At 43.0% G+C, this 16,178-nt stretch overlaps 1 protein-coding gene across 8 annotated transcripts in view; it reads left to right on the top strand.

The window, feature by feature from the left end:
• UBR3 (ubiquitin protein ligase E3 component n-recognin 3) overlaps positions 1 to 16,178 on the top strand; it is a 672,099-nt gene that overhangs the window by 221,781 nt on the left and 434,140 nt on the right. For all 8 annotated transcript variants that reach the window (XM_029605729.1, XM_029605732.1, XM_029605733.1 and 5 more), the window contains exon 19: positions 7,313 to 7,409. In XM_029605729.1, coding sequence (XP_029461589.1) covers positions 7,313 to 7,409 — 97 coding nt within the window. The remainder of the gene's footprint in view (positions 1 to 7,312; positions 7,410 to 16,178) is intronic.

Below are 16,178 nucleotides of genomic sequence, written 5' to 3' on the forward strand. Positions count from 1 at the left end.
AGTTCTTGGAGGAGAAGTCTATTACCTGCTATTAATTAAGTTGACTTAGAAAATAGCCATTGCTATTACTAGCAACAGTAATATGGAATAGACTTAGTTTTTGGGTACTTGCCAGGTTCTTATGGCCTGGATTGGCCACTGTTGGAAACAGGATGCTGGGCTTGATGGACCCTTGGTCTGACCCAGTATGGCATGTTCTTATGACATTGTGGAAGGGATAGAAAGTAAAGTTTGTCTGGGTTTTTTTTTGTGGATGATACCATGATCTGCAACAGAGTGGACATGCCGGAAGGAGTAGAGAGAACGAGAAGTGATTTTAAGGAAGCTTGAAGTGTGGTTGAAGGTATAGCAGCTGGGATTCAATGCCAAGAAGCGCAGAGTCATGCATTTGGGGCGTGGTAATACAAAAAAACCGATCCGATATGGTTATCACTATGAAGGTCGGTATAAAAAAGTGTTAAATAAATAAATAAATAAAAGAATTGTATGTGATGGGGGGTGAACTGCTGTTGAGCAAGGAGCAAGAGAGGTACCTTGGGGGTGATAGTGTCTAGTCATCTGAAGATGGCAAAGCAATGTGACAAGGTGATAGCTAAAGCCAGAAGAATGCTGGGCTGCATAGAGAGGAATAACCAGTAAGGAAAAGGAGGTGATAATCCCCTCGTACAGGTCCTTGGTGAGGCCTCACCTGGAGTATTGTGTTCAGTTCTGAAGATCGTATCTCAAAAGGGACAGAGACAGGATGGAGGCGGTCCAGAGAAGGGTGACAAAAATGGTAGGTGGTTCCCATCAAATGACTTATGAGGAGAGGTTGAAGGACCTAAATATGTGTACCCTCGAGGAGAGGAGATGCAGGGGAGATATGATACAGACCTTCAGGTACCTGAAAGGTTTTAATGATGCACAATCGACAAACCTTCTCTGTTCAAAAGAAATCAGTAAAACTCCAGGAAGGATGACTCAGAACCACCGTCAGGAAATATTTCTTCACGGAGAGAGTGGTAGATGCCTGGAATGCCCTTTCGGAGGAGGTGGTGAAGACAAAAATGGTGAAGGATTTCAAAGGGGCATGGGATAAACACTGTGGGTCCCTAAATGCTAGACGATGGAAATGAGGAAAAGAGTGCATGGGGTAACTTGCTGGTATGGCGGTTACTACCCTTAACCAATAAACCTTCATAATGTTGATGCAACTCAATTATTGCTCTCTGCTTTAACGGCAGGGGGAAAAGTGGAAAAATATAATTAGTTTCAGACAGTCTGGGAAAACAAACAAGCATGAAAATGATGCAACTCCAACATTTCTCTCTGCTTCAACGGCAAGAGGTAATGGGAATTGGTCTCAGACAGCAACCAGCAAGGGCCTTGACTTTGGTTTGGGAAACTAAGTATGGGGTGACTTGTATGGTGTGGCAGATGCCACCATCATGGGGGAGACCTATATGGCGGGTCTAATGCTACCATAAGCTTGCTGGGCAGACTGGATGGTCCATTTGGTCCTTTTCTGCTGTCATTTCTATGTTTCTATGTATATATGAACTAACTTTGTTCAGTTTGCGATATTTAATTAAACATGTTCTTCCTTTAAAAGTAAATAAATAGATCACGTGATGTGGTGAACCCGGATGGAAGCTTGAATTTTGGCTCTGGGTGCTATTCCAATTCATCACTGATAATCAGAGTACAACTGCAGTCTTTTGTGTTGATTTTTCAGAGGCTGATGGCTGAGCACTACATGGACAGATTTATAACTAGATATCTGAAGGTTATGTCCTCTAAACTCGCAAAACAAGAGAAGGAGAAACCCCGACTGACTGAATCTAAAATGGCTGCAGCAAAAGAAAATGCTGCCATATCTCCAGTGAAAGATACTATTATTGCAGCCCTTACTGAAACAGTTGTGAAGGCGCAGATTAGCTGATTCGATGCTATCTCTGCACAGATTGCCGGGGTACAGAACATGATTACAGAATTTGTATCGCACTTAGATGTGCTGGAAGGGAGAGTCGGTGTGGTGGAAGATGGCTCTACTGCAATAACAGCAAAATTGCAGAAGCTAGAGAAACTAATTGTGGAGCAATCTGATAAAATAGACGATCTGGAGAATCAATCCCACTGCAACAATTTGCGAGTGGTGGGAATCCCTGAGTCTGTGGAAGAGCGACAACTGAAATTGTTTTTGGAACAGGGCCTAGCTAAGGCATTATGCCTTCCAGCGACCAGTGGGCTTCTTGTAATTGAGCATGCTCATTGGTGTGGCGGCAGGGTGAATTAAGCCCTGCTTGGTGATCTTCAAATTACTTTGCACAAAAAATGCAAATATTGCAGCTTTATCATAAATGTAAAGAGCTGCGATTTGTGATCAGTGAGTATTATTGTTCCAAGACTATTCTTCCAGAGTATCAGCCAGCAGGCGGGAGTTTGCACCGATCTGTGTGACTTTGAACTCCAAGCAGATTAGGTTTGCATTCGTTTTCCCCACAAAGCTGCGCACCTGGTATCAAAATAAGACTCACAATTTTGATGCGGTGGAGACTGAGAAAGCATTTGTGGAATCCTTATCTGTGTCAGGCGAGTGAAGGAGATGTGGATACAACCGCAAGAAGCGTGGACCTTGGTGTGGGTCTGGAGTTTCCTGAGGATATAAAGTGAGAGACTTAATGCTGCCCGCCACCTTGGGAGCTTCCTTTTGGCTGTATTTAAATGACTTACTTTTCTTCATGTTTCTAGTTCGTCGATGCGGATATTGGCTGCAGTGGGAAGCTGCAGATCATGCTATGCTTTCTAACAAGATTGCATTACTTCAAAGCTCTGGAATAATTATAGTAGTGTGTATTATTCCTAGCTGTGATTACATTATTATTGCAAACCGTATGTAACCTAGCTGTGGCTATGTCTTAAAATGTGATACTGTGTATAGCAGAGACCCTCTGAGGCTTAAGGATATTAAGTTGATCAATATACTCTGCGCTCGATTTATTTGGCGGTCCAAAACGTTGAGATTTTCTATGGCTAAATTTAGTTATTCCAAAGTAAAGAGAGGCATGGACTTTTCTCACATTAAATACTATAATATGGCTTGTTATATGGATAGCCTGGCTGGATAGATAGGGGGTGGTGGGAATTCTAGCATGTTGGAAGAGGAAGTCAATTGTGTCTCTGTTGCACCTAAAATACATAGTTCACACTCCTAGGGCTTCCCTGCCAGATTATATTTCCCAATCTTTGTATTTTAGAACAATTAGACATAGAAGTTCCTTAGGACATTACTTCACCTCTCTTGGGAAGTCTCACCTTGCATTCCATTAATGGGGAATCCACAATTTGAGGGTGGAGGTGCTAATGCTATATTCAGAAAACTAGAAGCTATGGGTCTTAATATTATACAGTCATTTGTTGATTTGCAATCAGGGACGATGCACACAATGCCTTATTGTATTGAACATTTGGGGTTTAGCTCCAAGGACTTCCTTCTGTATCTCTAAGTGCTGAGCTATGTTTCCAGTCTTTTGACAAACAGGCCTAGTGAATATACCTCTGGTGCATTTCAGTGATTTTTACATATGGGGGAGGGTGAGGAGAGTCACTACGTCTATAGCATACGAAAACTTTCATTCTGTAACTACATAGAATTTATTGGATGCTATAGCAGCAGAGTGGGGAAGGGATATTGGAGAACATATTTCATGAAAGGGAGATCCTAGCAAGAATTTGGTCTATTAATAAAGCCACAGAAAGCATGGCCCTAAAAGAAATGCAATTTAAAATACTTCATAAGTTACCGTACATCTTTGGCCTTTGAAGGCTTTTAAGACTCATATTCTTCCCTCGGACCAATGTTCGAAGTGTAAGGTCATAAAGGCAACATTTTTGCACTATTTATGGCAATGTGTTGTGATTCAACAATTTTGGGGCTTGGTTCTACAATTTCTAAATTCCCTATTGGGTGGTGGAGTTATGTGGTCAGAAGCATTCTGTATATTGGAGATAAAGGGGGAACTTGTTAAAGTTAACAAGAATCAGGAAAATCTGCTTATTAAGGCTAGTTAAATTGCAAAAAAATGTATCATGTTTAACTGGGTGGCTGGGATAGGTCCCTCAGTATCTGTGGAAGGCAAATATGGATTTGATGCTTTTAGAGTATAAATCGGGAGATCCCTTAAGTGAAAAATCCAAACGTAGATTTTTAGGGGTATGGCACCCATTTTTTTCCACGATCCTGGGCGAACTCTAACTCCATGCCATTATTGGGGTTGAAATAAGTAAATTATGGCAGATTTTTGAGGGAGTGTTTATTGGCAGTCTACGAGAGGCACTCTTAAGGGTTACGGGGGCCTGGATTTTTGATGGTTTTATAGATAGTTATAGATAGTGAATATTGTTATTAGAGATACTATGAGAGGTAGGATGGGTTAAAACTGAGGGGTAGTAAGGGGGGGGTATATGGGGAGGAGTTGGGGGGGGGGGTGAAGGTATACGACTACCAGTGTATTTGTTGCAATTTTGTTGAAGATAAATGACAGTTGTGTTGTATAATATTGTTGTGGAAAACAAGCCAAAACCCAATAAAGATATTGAAAAAAAAATTATATGATTATAAAACTACTCATCCTTCTGTGTTTAATTTTTCAGCAACCGTAATGTCTTTTTACCAATATGCTTTGCTGTTTATAGATTTATTTATTTAAAAAAAATATAAAAATTCCACTTATCTACTAATCTAAGTGGATTTCAACAATACATTCATAATAAAAGTAGTCAAAAATACAGTAAAACACAACACATACTCTGAATTAAATTGCACCACTAGTCAAAAGGGCTCAAATCAATTGTAAGAGACTTCAGACATGTATCAGTATCACCTAAACACTCTCAAAAGCTTGTTTAAAAAAAAAAAAGCTTTCAATTTTTTTCTAAAGTCAAGTTCAGTAAAGACAGTTTTAAGCTACTGTGGAAAGGAATTCTAAAGTGAAGGACCTGTTGTAGGGAGGGAATAGTTAGAAACTGGAAAAATGATCTTAAAGTATGGGTAGTTCATTAATTTTTAAAATTGAATTTAGATGGCTAAGTGCTAAACCATTAATGGTTTTGCATTAAGAAAGAGTAACTTTAAAACAGATCGATAGAAAATTGGAAGCCAATGATGCAAGATTTGGAGTAATCAGTTCATGAATGACTCTACATGTCATGATCTTAGCAGCAGTATTCTGAATTAGATATGTTTTCTTTATTTTTACATATTCAGCCAAGTAATTATTGTATCTAATTGACATAAAAGCTTTATCTGTAACAAAAGTGTGAATAAAGTAGCATGCCTTTTATGGTCTAGGTCAAAGCTATTCCAGGTAAAGGATTTTTCTGGATAACTGAACTTTCCCTTTTGCTGGCCCCCCTCCTCTCCTATCCTCTTTCCTCGTGGCTTGATCAGAGAACTCTCTTTGGTCTGACTTGACCCCACTTCTTGTGTGTTTTGCTGCTCTGGCCATTGATGCCTCTCCCCACTGTTTGCAGCCTGAAATCAGTGGTTTGAACAATATGCTGCATCTATGTGACACTATACAATTTAAACCACTGATCTGAGATTGTGAACTGTGTAGGAGTGAGGTTCAGAGCAGTATATTACAGAAAAGATGGGCCACTGGATTATTTCAGATATTGGGAATTTCCAGATAATGAGAATCTGGATTTAAGGTACTCTGCTGTAGTACAAAGAATGTAATCAAAACTAGCCTCATGGTGGAGCTAAAATCCTACAGATTTTCCATGCTCTATATGTTTTGCTCATTAGAAAGTGCTAATAGAATGAAATAGACTAGAGTAGCAGCATTTATTTTCAGATGTCAAGCTAATTCATTTAGTATCTCATATGTGTACATTAATTTAAAAATCTCCTGATAGTTATTTTCTAGTGGAGTGGACTGGAAATGTCAGACTGTACTTCATTTGCATTCCTTGGTGATGTAGTCATTGATTTCTTTGAAATTGGACATAGTCTTCTTGGTTTGGTTGAGTTCAGCGATTTTGTTCTGTCAGCTACTTCTTTATTCACTCCTGCATGGTTTTGCAAATATTATAAGAGGTTAATATGGTAAAAATGCAGTGATCCTTTGTATAGCCTTTATTGTCACTGTGAATGTTCATAAACTGAAGTGCATAGATACATTTTAAACTGCCATAATACGAAACAAAACAAAATGTTATTAGCATGGCAAGAAAATTACAGTTTGGATATCTAAAATATAAGGCATTTTGTGTTGTGCTTGTTAATTTATATATGCTATCCAGCTGTTTGGGTATTCTGTTTTATGTGGCTACATTCCTGGTGAGTATTATATGATGGCATATATTCATACATTGAATGAAGAAGGGGTATTACCCTTATTCTGGGTGTTTTTTTTAAATTCAGTTAACCTTTTTGTAAATATAGAAATACAAAATATTTTCTAGTAAAATTTGAAAGTGATCCTTTATGTAGTCATACCCCATTTTAATATTAGAACAAAAACATGCAGTAAAAGTAATTTGTGTGATTACATTATTATAAACTGCCCCACCAAAGAATAATCACTTGGGGTATTTCATATTATAGGCCCCATTGTTTATGATTTTAGATTCAAGGATGTACAGTATAGATGACGTATGCGTCCAAATTATTTTTTAAATCTGAATGCCTAGGGTCCAGTTTTCAAAAGATTATACCTAGATAACAAAGCAGTTACTTGAGTTCAATCGGACAGAAAAGTCTCTTCCTCCCTCCCTTCTCCACTTGTTCCATCCCAGTAGTTAAAAGTATCTGTGATGTTTCATAAAGGGGTAGAGTGGGAAAGGGTGGAGCCAGCAAACAGTGCCCACTCTTCACCTCTCCCTGTGTGAGAGGTGAAGAGTGGGCTTTACACCTGCTATAAAGCAGGTGCAAAATCAGCAGGTACTGCAGTACCCAAAGTGCTGATGACCCTGAATTTTTAAAGGGAAATTGGCCTCAGTGTCAAAGAGGAAAGATAGTTGACCCCAGTCATGGATACGTTACCATCACCCACTGTTTCACAAGCTGAAGTTAATTCCACTTGCATGCATACTTCTAAAGTTGTGAGAAAATGTTTATGTATGGTATATAGCAAGAATATATGCAGTCTTTCACCTTATTTAATCATTATTGAACTCTGAGTGATTTATTTAACTAGGTATATGGTAAGACAGTTAAGGTTCAGTTTGGGTACACCATACATAATGCCTTGTATATTTTTTTTTTTAAAGAATTACTACATTATTTCAGGAATGTCAAGTTACTCACAATATACTTTTTATGCTTTAGCTGAAGTTTGGGATGAAGAATTTGATCCAGTAATGGTAATTCTCCGAACAGTTTACCGAAGAGATGTGCAGTCTGCAATGGACAGATATACAGCTTTGTAAGTGTCGCAGTCAATGTTGTTGGAAACCTGTGCTGTTAAATTAATTTAAAACTTTTATTTAAACTTCTCTCCTCTGCAATAAGGCAAAGGAATTCCAGAAATGTAAAAGTTCTATTATATTTTTATTGTTACTGAGAGGGTCAGAGGAATGATTTTGGACCACAGCTAAACTCATAATTCTGATGTGAAATCCCATGAGAAATTGCCCTAGAATGCTATATAAGGCTTTCTCAGAGGACAAGCAGGATGGTAGCTCTCACACATGGGTGACATCATCCGATGGAGCCCGGCATGGAAAACGTATACCAGAGCTTCTAGAATTTTGACTGAGCCCTACTGAGCATGCCCATGCATGCATTATGCCGCATAGCCATGTGGAGTCCCTTCAGTCTTTCTTTTTCCCATGGAGCCTATTGGTTGCAGGATTTTTTTTTTTTTTTTGAGTCTTATTTTTTGGAATTTTTCTGAAAATTTGAGTCCCTAGGTAGGTTTTCTTTCGTGGTTGATTCCACCCAGGCAGCAGTACTTTTGGTGTTCACTGGCCATAGACAGGTCCACCGCCATCAAATTTGATTTACCTTCCTTTTTACTTTGGTCCAACATATTTGGGTTCCAGCGATGCCCCTGATGCATGAGGTCCATGTCTGTCATAGATCCACATGATAGATGTGTCATCTCCTTGGGGGCATTGCATGATGTCCGAGGTTGCCACAAGTGTGCTCAAATGACCCTCAAAGGACGCCAGTCCCATTTAGAGATCATGGAACATCTCTTCAGACACTGGAAGACTGCAATTGGCATCCAAGGCATTGACATTGAAGGACCACGGAACCACACCAATAGACATCGGGTTGTCTTGTGGCTGTTAGGGATCTCAGAGATAGGCCATCGCCCAGCTCCTCCCAGTCAAAAGGCATCAGATTCCTCATCTTTGGTCTTGGCACCAGGGAAGTCCCATGCTGAGCATCAAGGGAAGCTGAAAAAGCCTTGGCATTGGTCTTGAGTGGGGGCGGTCTGGCTTCAAACAAGAAACCCCTAAAGTGACCCTGTGGTGAGGAGAGCTCATTTTCCAAAATATCTGGGTGTTCGCCATGGTTTCCATTGGTCCTGGGGTCTGCCACCAATCTTCATCTTGGTTCCGAAGAGGATATGGCCACCCCTCCTGCCTCCTGGTTGGTGATGGCATTGGTGATTTTCAAGGAGTAATTGGAGAAACTAGTGCAGCTTGCTATGGAGAAGGTGCTGCAGGATCTCTGTGTAGGAGCACAGATGTCACAGATGATGACATTGTCTTTCCTTGAGCCACTACTCTGGTCCTTGCAGGCACTCGTCAGTACTCTGCTGACACTGACATCAGTGTCTGTTCTCATCATAGCACAGATGCCCAGTGGGGTATGTGAGTTGTTGCTGACCGTCCCACTGGTCATCCCAGATTCTATGGAGGAGGAAGCTCCCCAGGGGAATGGGGGGGCCTTGGGGTCCTGGCCCCATCAACCTTCTGCCCCAATTACTGTACCGCTGGCCAAGGACAGAATGCCCAAGAATCCCCCCCCCCCCCTTGCTAGCCATAGCAGGGAGGAATTTAAGTGTTCCTGGGAATGTGGAGGTTCTGTTAATGGTTTCGATGATGAAGCATTGGATGGTTTCCCCTCTGACCTCTTTCCTCAAGCAGGCAGAAGGAAGTCCCCCACTGAAGGATGTCTCCTTTGCAAGATTTGTTTGGTTGATGGCAGAAACCATCCCATTTCCTTTTAAGATGGAGGAAGGTATCAGGCATAAAATGCTGGACATTCTCCAGTATGTAGAACCTTCTAAGAAGATCATGGCAATTCCAAAGCTTGAGATCCTTCAGGAGTTGCTGTTGAGGATGGGGAAAACACCCTTTGTGTGTCCTGTTATCAGGAAGGCAGACGTGATATACGTTATCTAGAAGGCTCACAGGTTTGAGAAGTGTCAGCTTCCACACCAATCTGCTCTCAAGAAGGCCAAGTGCTCTAGAAACTGCTCATAGTAACATAGTAATGGCAGCTGATAAAGACTAGATGATCCATTCATTGCACCCAGCAATTTGCTTATGGTAGTACCTGCCACTCTGTGCAGGTTACCCCCATGCAGAAATGTTACATCACCCCTTTATTGATGCCTTTAGGGATCTGCAGTGTTTGTCCTATGCCCTTTCAAATTCATTAAATGTTCTTATCTATACCATCTCTTCTGAGAGAGCATTCCAGGCATCTCCCACCCTCTCTGTGAAGAAATATTTCCTGATACTAGTTCTGAGTCTTCCTCCCCCCCCCCCCCCCCTTGGAGTTTCATATCATGACCCCTAGTTCTATTGTTTCCTTTGCAGCAGAAAAAGTTTGAAGTTCGTGCATCATTAATACCTATCAGGAATCTGAAGAACTGTATCATATCTCATCTGCACCTCCTCTCCTCCAGGGTGTACATATTTAGATCCTTCAGCTTCTCCTTGTAGATCTTCAGAAACAGCCCCCCACCATTTTGGTCACCTTCCTCTGGACCGTTTCCAATTATCTCTATCCTTTTTGAGAAAAGGTCTCCAGAACTGAACACAGTACTCTAAGTGAGCATTCACCAAGGTTCTGTACAAGGGAATTATCACTTTCATTTTTCTGCTAGTTATTCCTCTCTCCATGCAGCCCAGCATCTTTCTGGCTTTAGCCTCCATCTTGACACATTGTGTCTGGTGATCTGAAGGTGGCAAACCAATCACCCAATGGTCCCTCTCCTGCCCCGTGCACAATAGTCTTTCTCCCCCCCCCCCCCCCTCCCCATCGTGTTCAGCTCTTTTGGATTTCTGCACCCCAAATGCATGACTTTGCACTTCCTGGCATTGAATCGCAGCTGCCAAATTTTCAACCATTCTTCAAATTTTCTTAAATCACTTTTCATTCTCTCTACTATTTCAGGCATATCAATCTGTTGTAAATCTTAGTATCATCCTGCAAAAAGGCAAATTTTTCCTTCTAACCCCTCTTCAGTGTTGTTCACGAAGATATTAAACAGAACCAGTCCGAAAACAGTCCCAAAACCAATCCTCTGTCTCATTGGGGAGGGATACTAGGGCCATGGATACTCTTGGGAGGAAGGTGTTTTAGAGAGCTATGCTCATTGCCTGCATAGCAGCCTACTAGCTGTTCATGGACCAGTACATGTAGGACATTCTGAAGCAGGTGCAGGAGGTGGCCAAGCAGTTTCCTCAAAAGCAGCAAGACATCCTCCAGTTGCTGGTGAATAAGACCATGGCGTGTGGAAAACATGGGGTCTGATCTGCTTATGATGTTTTCAAAGTAGCATCGAGACTCTCTCTATTGGGATAGGGACCCGGAGACTCGCTTGGCTGTGAGCCACTGATTCCATTCGGAACTGCAGGAGTGACTCGATGTGCTATGCACTGAATAGGATCTTATTGAAGATCGAGTGAAGGATGTGGTAACACAGATCTGTGATCACTGTAGAATGCTCCAGCCGCTCTCCACGGCCACTCCGGATCTGATCTCCTCAGCTAGGAGAGGTACCTGAGATCTGGGCAGAGACATTTTTTTCTTTCTTCCGCCCAAAGAGACACTATCCTCCACTGTCTCAGTTCCGCCAGCAACAGGCCCAACACTGCCGTTCCAGACAGCAGATGACATCTAAGCCCCAGATGGCATTCCAGCCCAATCTGGGGATGGGGTTTGGACTGGACCAGAGAGAGCATAGCCAGGATCCCAGTTCTTGAGCTGAAGGAGATCCTGGTTGGGGGCAGGCTACAGTTCTATGCAAACCAGTGGCCCAGTATAACCTCATAACATCTGGTTCTTGGAATAGTTCACAGAGTACAAATTAAACCTATTGAGTGTCCCACCAAATTGCCCTCAGAGCTAATCTTGGGGACTCATAGCCCATTGGAAAGTACTAATTATGGAGCTCTCCTCCCTCTTAATGGCCAGAGCAATCAAGCCCATTCCTGATTCCAAAGAAAATGGAGCGTTTCCTAAGGGCCTTGAACACATTTTTAAATAAAGAAAGGTTCAAGATGATTTCTCTGGGCACCTTGATCTTTGTTCTCTCGGTCTCAAGGATGCCTCCACTCACACTGAGACCTTCCCCAGTTACAGGAAGTATCTCAGATTTGTGTTGGGAAACCTGCTTCTTCAGTATCAAGTTCTGCTATTTGGGTTTATGTCCACTCCATGAGTCTCTACAAAATGCTTAGCCATGATGGCAGTGCATCTTTGCAGACTAAAGGTGCATGTTTCTCTATTTGGATGATTGGCTGGTCAAGAGCATGTCTTGGACAGGAGCCAAGGAGTCAGTGTGTGACCATCCAGGTGTTGGAGACACTCTGGATCGTCATAAGCCACAAAAAATCTCATCTCAGCCTGTCACTTCAATTGGAGTTAATCAGAGCTCTGCTAGATACTACTCAGGCCAAGGTCACTTTCCTGCAGCAACGGTCTGTCACTCAATCATTGTGGCAGAGAGTCAACAGAGTCGACAAACATCAGTTTGGCAAATGTTGAGGCTATTGGGCCATATGCTGCAGCCATTCATGACATTCCCATGGCAAGATTGCACATACGAAAAGCCTAATGGACTTTGAGGTATCAGTAGCTCCAAGCCACTCAGGCCCTCCAGGATTGCATCTGAGTCACTTTGTTACTCCGGGATTTGCTTTCCTGGTCATGGTACAATTCTGATGTGATTCAGGGAATTCCCTTCCAAATTCTATTGGTTTAAATAGTTTTTAGCATGGATGCATCCAACCTGGGTTGGGGAGCTCATGTGGATGGGCTTCACACTCAGGGCATTTGGGAACATCATACCAAATAAACTTTCTAGAGCTCCGGGCAATCTGGTAAGTGCTATAGGTTTTCAGAGATTGGCTGTCCAACAAAGTTGTACTTGTCCGAATGGACAACCAAGTGCCGTTGTTTCACATCAGCAAGCTTGGAGGTATGAGATCATGCCTCCTATGTCACAAGGCAGTCAAACTGTGGACTTGGGCTCTCTCTCAGGGTATGGAGCTTCTATTGGAGGTCTCTTCCCTCTTAACGGCCAGAGTGGTTAAGCCCGTTCCACCAGGGCAGAGAGAGCAGGGATTTTACTCCTGTACTTCCTGCTTCTAAAGAAAACAGGGTGATTCTGTCTCATCCTAGTCTTAAAGGTGTTGAACATATTCCAACAAAAGAAAAAAGTTCAAGATGGCTTCCCTGGCACCTTGATCCCTTTTCTGCAAAAAGAGGATTGGCTATGCTCTAGTGATCTAAAAGACACATACGCTCACATTGAAATCTTCCCCAGCCACTGGAAGTATCTCAGATTTGTGGTAATAAAACAGCACTTCCAGTACCGCATTCTGCCATTTTGGCTAGTGTCTGCTTCGTGGGTCTTTACAAAATGCCTGGCCATAGTGGCAGCACACCTTCACAGACAGGGAATTCGCGTTTCTCCCTATCTGGATGATTGGCTGGTCAAGAGCACCTCTTGGGCAGGTCCTTGCGCTTGACTATCCGAGTGTGGGGTTACTAGGGTTCGTCATCAATTACCCCAAGTCCCATCTCAGCCCGTCACTCAATTGGACATCATTGGAGCCCTGCTAGACACAGCTCAGGCCAAGGCCTTCCTTTCACGGCAATGGGCCATCACCTTAACGACCATTGTAGCAGAGATTCAAAAGCAAGTATCAGTATGGCACCTTTTGCGATTGTTAGGTGACATTACAGCAATATTCTTTTTACTCCCTTGACAGGGAGAGCCTAATGAACCCTGAGGTTCTAGTGGCTTCAAGCCACTCAGGATCTGTGGAACTGCACCAGTCACTCTGTCCCTCCAGAACTCTTTGTCTTGGTGGCAGGAAATTTCTAGTTTGAATGGGGGGTTTAAATTATCCTTACAACAGATGTATCCACCCTAGGCTGGGGAGCCCATGGAACACCTAGGAGCATCTGTCAAATCAACTTCCTGGTGCTCCAGACGATCAGGTACATGCTGTGGGCTTTCAGAGATCAGCTGTCCAACAAAATTTTGTTGATCCAGAAGACGGCCAAGTGGCGATGTACCATGTCAACAAGCATGGAGGTTTGGGCTCTTACCTCCTGTTTCAAGAAGCAGTCCAGATATGGTCATTTGTTCCCCTTCCACAGAAAGGTGCTCAGGGCTGCATATCTGGCTGGTAGGGAGAATGGGATAGCAGATAGACTGAGTTGATCCTTTAGATCCCACGAATGGTCTCTGGACCCAGGAGATGGCGAAACAGATCTTCCATCTCAGGGGAAGCCCGGAGCTGGATCTGTTTGCGGGCCCTTGGAACAGGAAGGTTACTTAGTTCTGCTCCCTGTACAGGAAACACAGCAAGTTAGTCTCAGATGCTTTTGCCTGTCACTGGGGGCCAAGGTCTCCTATATGTATATCCTCCAGTTCTGCTTGTGGCAAAGACTTTGTTGAATCTCAGGGAGGGCAAAGGGACTATGATTTTCATAGCTTCCCATCTGGCTGAGACAGGTCTGGTTTCAATGTCCTTGGGAGTTGTCTGTCTGGAAACTGATCAGACTGGGGACTTCCCCGGATCTCATCACCCAGGCTCAGGGCAAGTTGAGACATTCTAACCTTCAGGTCCTGTCGCTCATAGCTTGGATTTTGAAAGGTTGATTTTGCAACCCTTCAATCTTTCGTGTCTTAGTAGCTTCCAAAAAGCCTTCCACCAGAAAGTCCTATGGATTGAAGTGGAGGAGTTTTCTGTGTGGTAGAGCCAAAAATCCTAGACCCTTTCTCCTGCTCAACACAAAAACTGTTTGACTACCTTGTATACCTCTCCGAAGCTGTCTCAAGACAAACTTTGTTAGGGTTCACCTGAGTGTGATTGGCGCATATTACCACAGTGTAGAGGGTAAGTCACTCTCTGTAAAGCTGCTGTACATGTCAAGCAAGGTCTGCTTCATTTGAATCCTCCCTTAAAACCTCTCACAATGTCGTGGGACCTCATTGTGGTTTTAACTCAGCTGATGAAAGCTCCTTTAGAGTCACTAACTCCTGTGACCTGAAGTACCGCCCTTGGAATGTCATATTTTTGGTGGTGGTCGCTTCAGCACACAAGGTCAGTGTGCTCAAGACCTTAGTGACTTATCCACCTTACTCTACATTTTTTCATGTTAGGCGTGCACACAAAACCACCCTCAGTTCCTGCCTAAGATGGTGTCGGACTTCCATCTTAACCAGCCTATCATCCTGCCAACATTCTTTTCACACAAAGGCGAACAAGCCCTCATGCCTTGGACTGAAAGAGATCCTTGGCCTTCTGTCTGGAGCTGACAGTCCACCCAGCTTCCTATTTCTTTTGACCAGAACAGGCTGGGGATTGCAGTTGCCAAACAGACACTTTCCAATTGGCTAGCAACCGCATCTCTTGTTATGCCCAGGCTGGATTACATCTTGGGGGTCATGTCAAAGCTCACTGAGCCATGGCAGCGTTGGTGACCCACTTGCGAGCAGTCCTCGTGGAGGAGATTCATATAACTGATGTGGCGTTCCATCCACTCATTCATTACTATTGGGTAGGGATGGCCGATACGACAGCAGGTTTTGCCAATCTGTCCTTTGGAACTTGTTTGAGGTTTAGAACTCATCTCTGTTCTCATCTAGGGCCCATTAGTTCTGTTTAGGCTGCCTCCCCCCCCGGTTGTTGTTGTGCCTGTTGACACATTGTCCCTTTTTTGTTGGAGGGGCACCTGTAGCTAGGGATTCACCCATATGTGAGGTCTGCAGTTCTGCTTGTTCTCTGAGAAAGAGTTGCTTACTTTTAACAGGTGTTCTCAGAGGACAGCAGGATGTTGGTTCTTAGCAGGCCTGTGTGCCTACCCCTGGAGTTTGGCCTTCACTTTGTGGCTTTTATTCTTTAATTGAAGTGACCATGTGTGACTGCGTGTTATAACGCATGCTCTGTCAAAGTTCTAGAAACTTTGACATAAGTTTTCCGTGCCAGGCTCCATTGGATGATGTCACCCATGTGTGATGACTGACATTCTTTTGGAGTGCTACGGTGGAAGCCTGCAATTCCAACATAGTTCCTGAGCAACACTAGATGGGCTGGACCCAAGTTGTGATAGGCTTCCACGGGCTGAAGATAAACGATTCTTTAAGGTACAGGCAGGATAAAGGGGGGGGGGGGGGGGGGAAGAAGAGGGGAAGGAGGGAGCCCCGCAGATAGTAAGATTCTAGCTGGGTAACTAGTTACTTGGCTAGAATTTAGCCGGATAAAGGCTGAATATAGCTGGTTATGCTATTTAGTTGGATAATTGTTAGGTTATCAGTCTAAACGGCATTTGTAATTTGCTCATTTTTGGAAACCAAAAATGAGCAAAGAGAGAGAGATGTCAGCTTTCCAAATTTTCATATGTATTGTGTATATATATTATGAGTAGTTGAACTGCAGCTATAAAACTGGAAAAAAAAAAAAAAAAAAAAAGAGTACTCCTCAATGGATGGAGTTGGAAAGAGAATTTAGTCTTTCTCCCAGGACAAGCAGGATGGTAGTCCTCACATGTGGGTGACTTCACTGGATGGAGCCCTATCACGGAAAACTTTTCAGTTTCTAGAACTTTTGACTGGCACACTGAGCATGCCCAGCATGCCATAATCCCTGTAGCCACAGGGGTCTCCCTTCAGTCTTTTTTTTTCCACGCTGCAGTTTGCCTCACGGTTAGGAGCTCTATGAGAACTCTCACAATATTTCCTCACGGAAAAAACTTGAAAATGACTTCATTT

This window comes from Rhinatrema bivittatum, chromosome 6, assembly GCF_901001135.1.
Source record: "Rhinatrema bivittatum chromosome 6, aRhiBiv1.1, whole genome shotgun sequence".
In the NCBI taxonomy this organism is placed as follows: Eukaryota; Metazoa; Chordata; class Amphibia; order Gymnophiona; family Rhinatrematidae; genus Rhinatrema; species Rhinatrema bivittatum.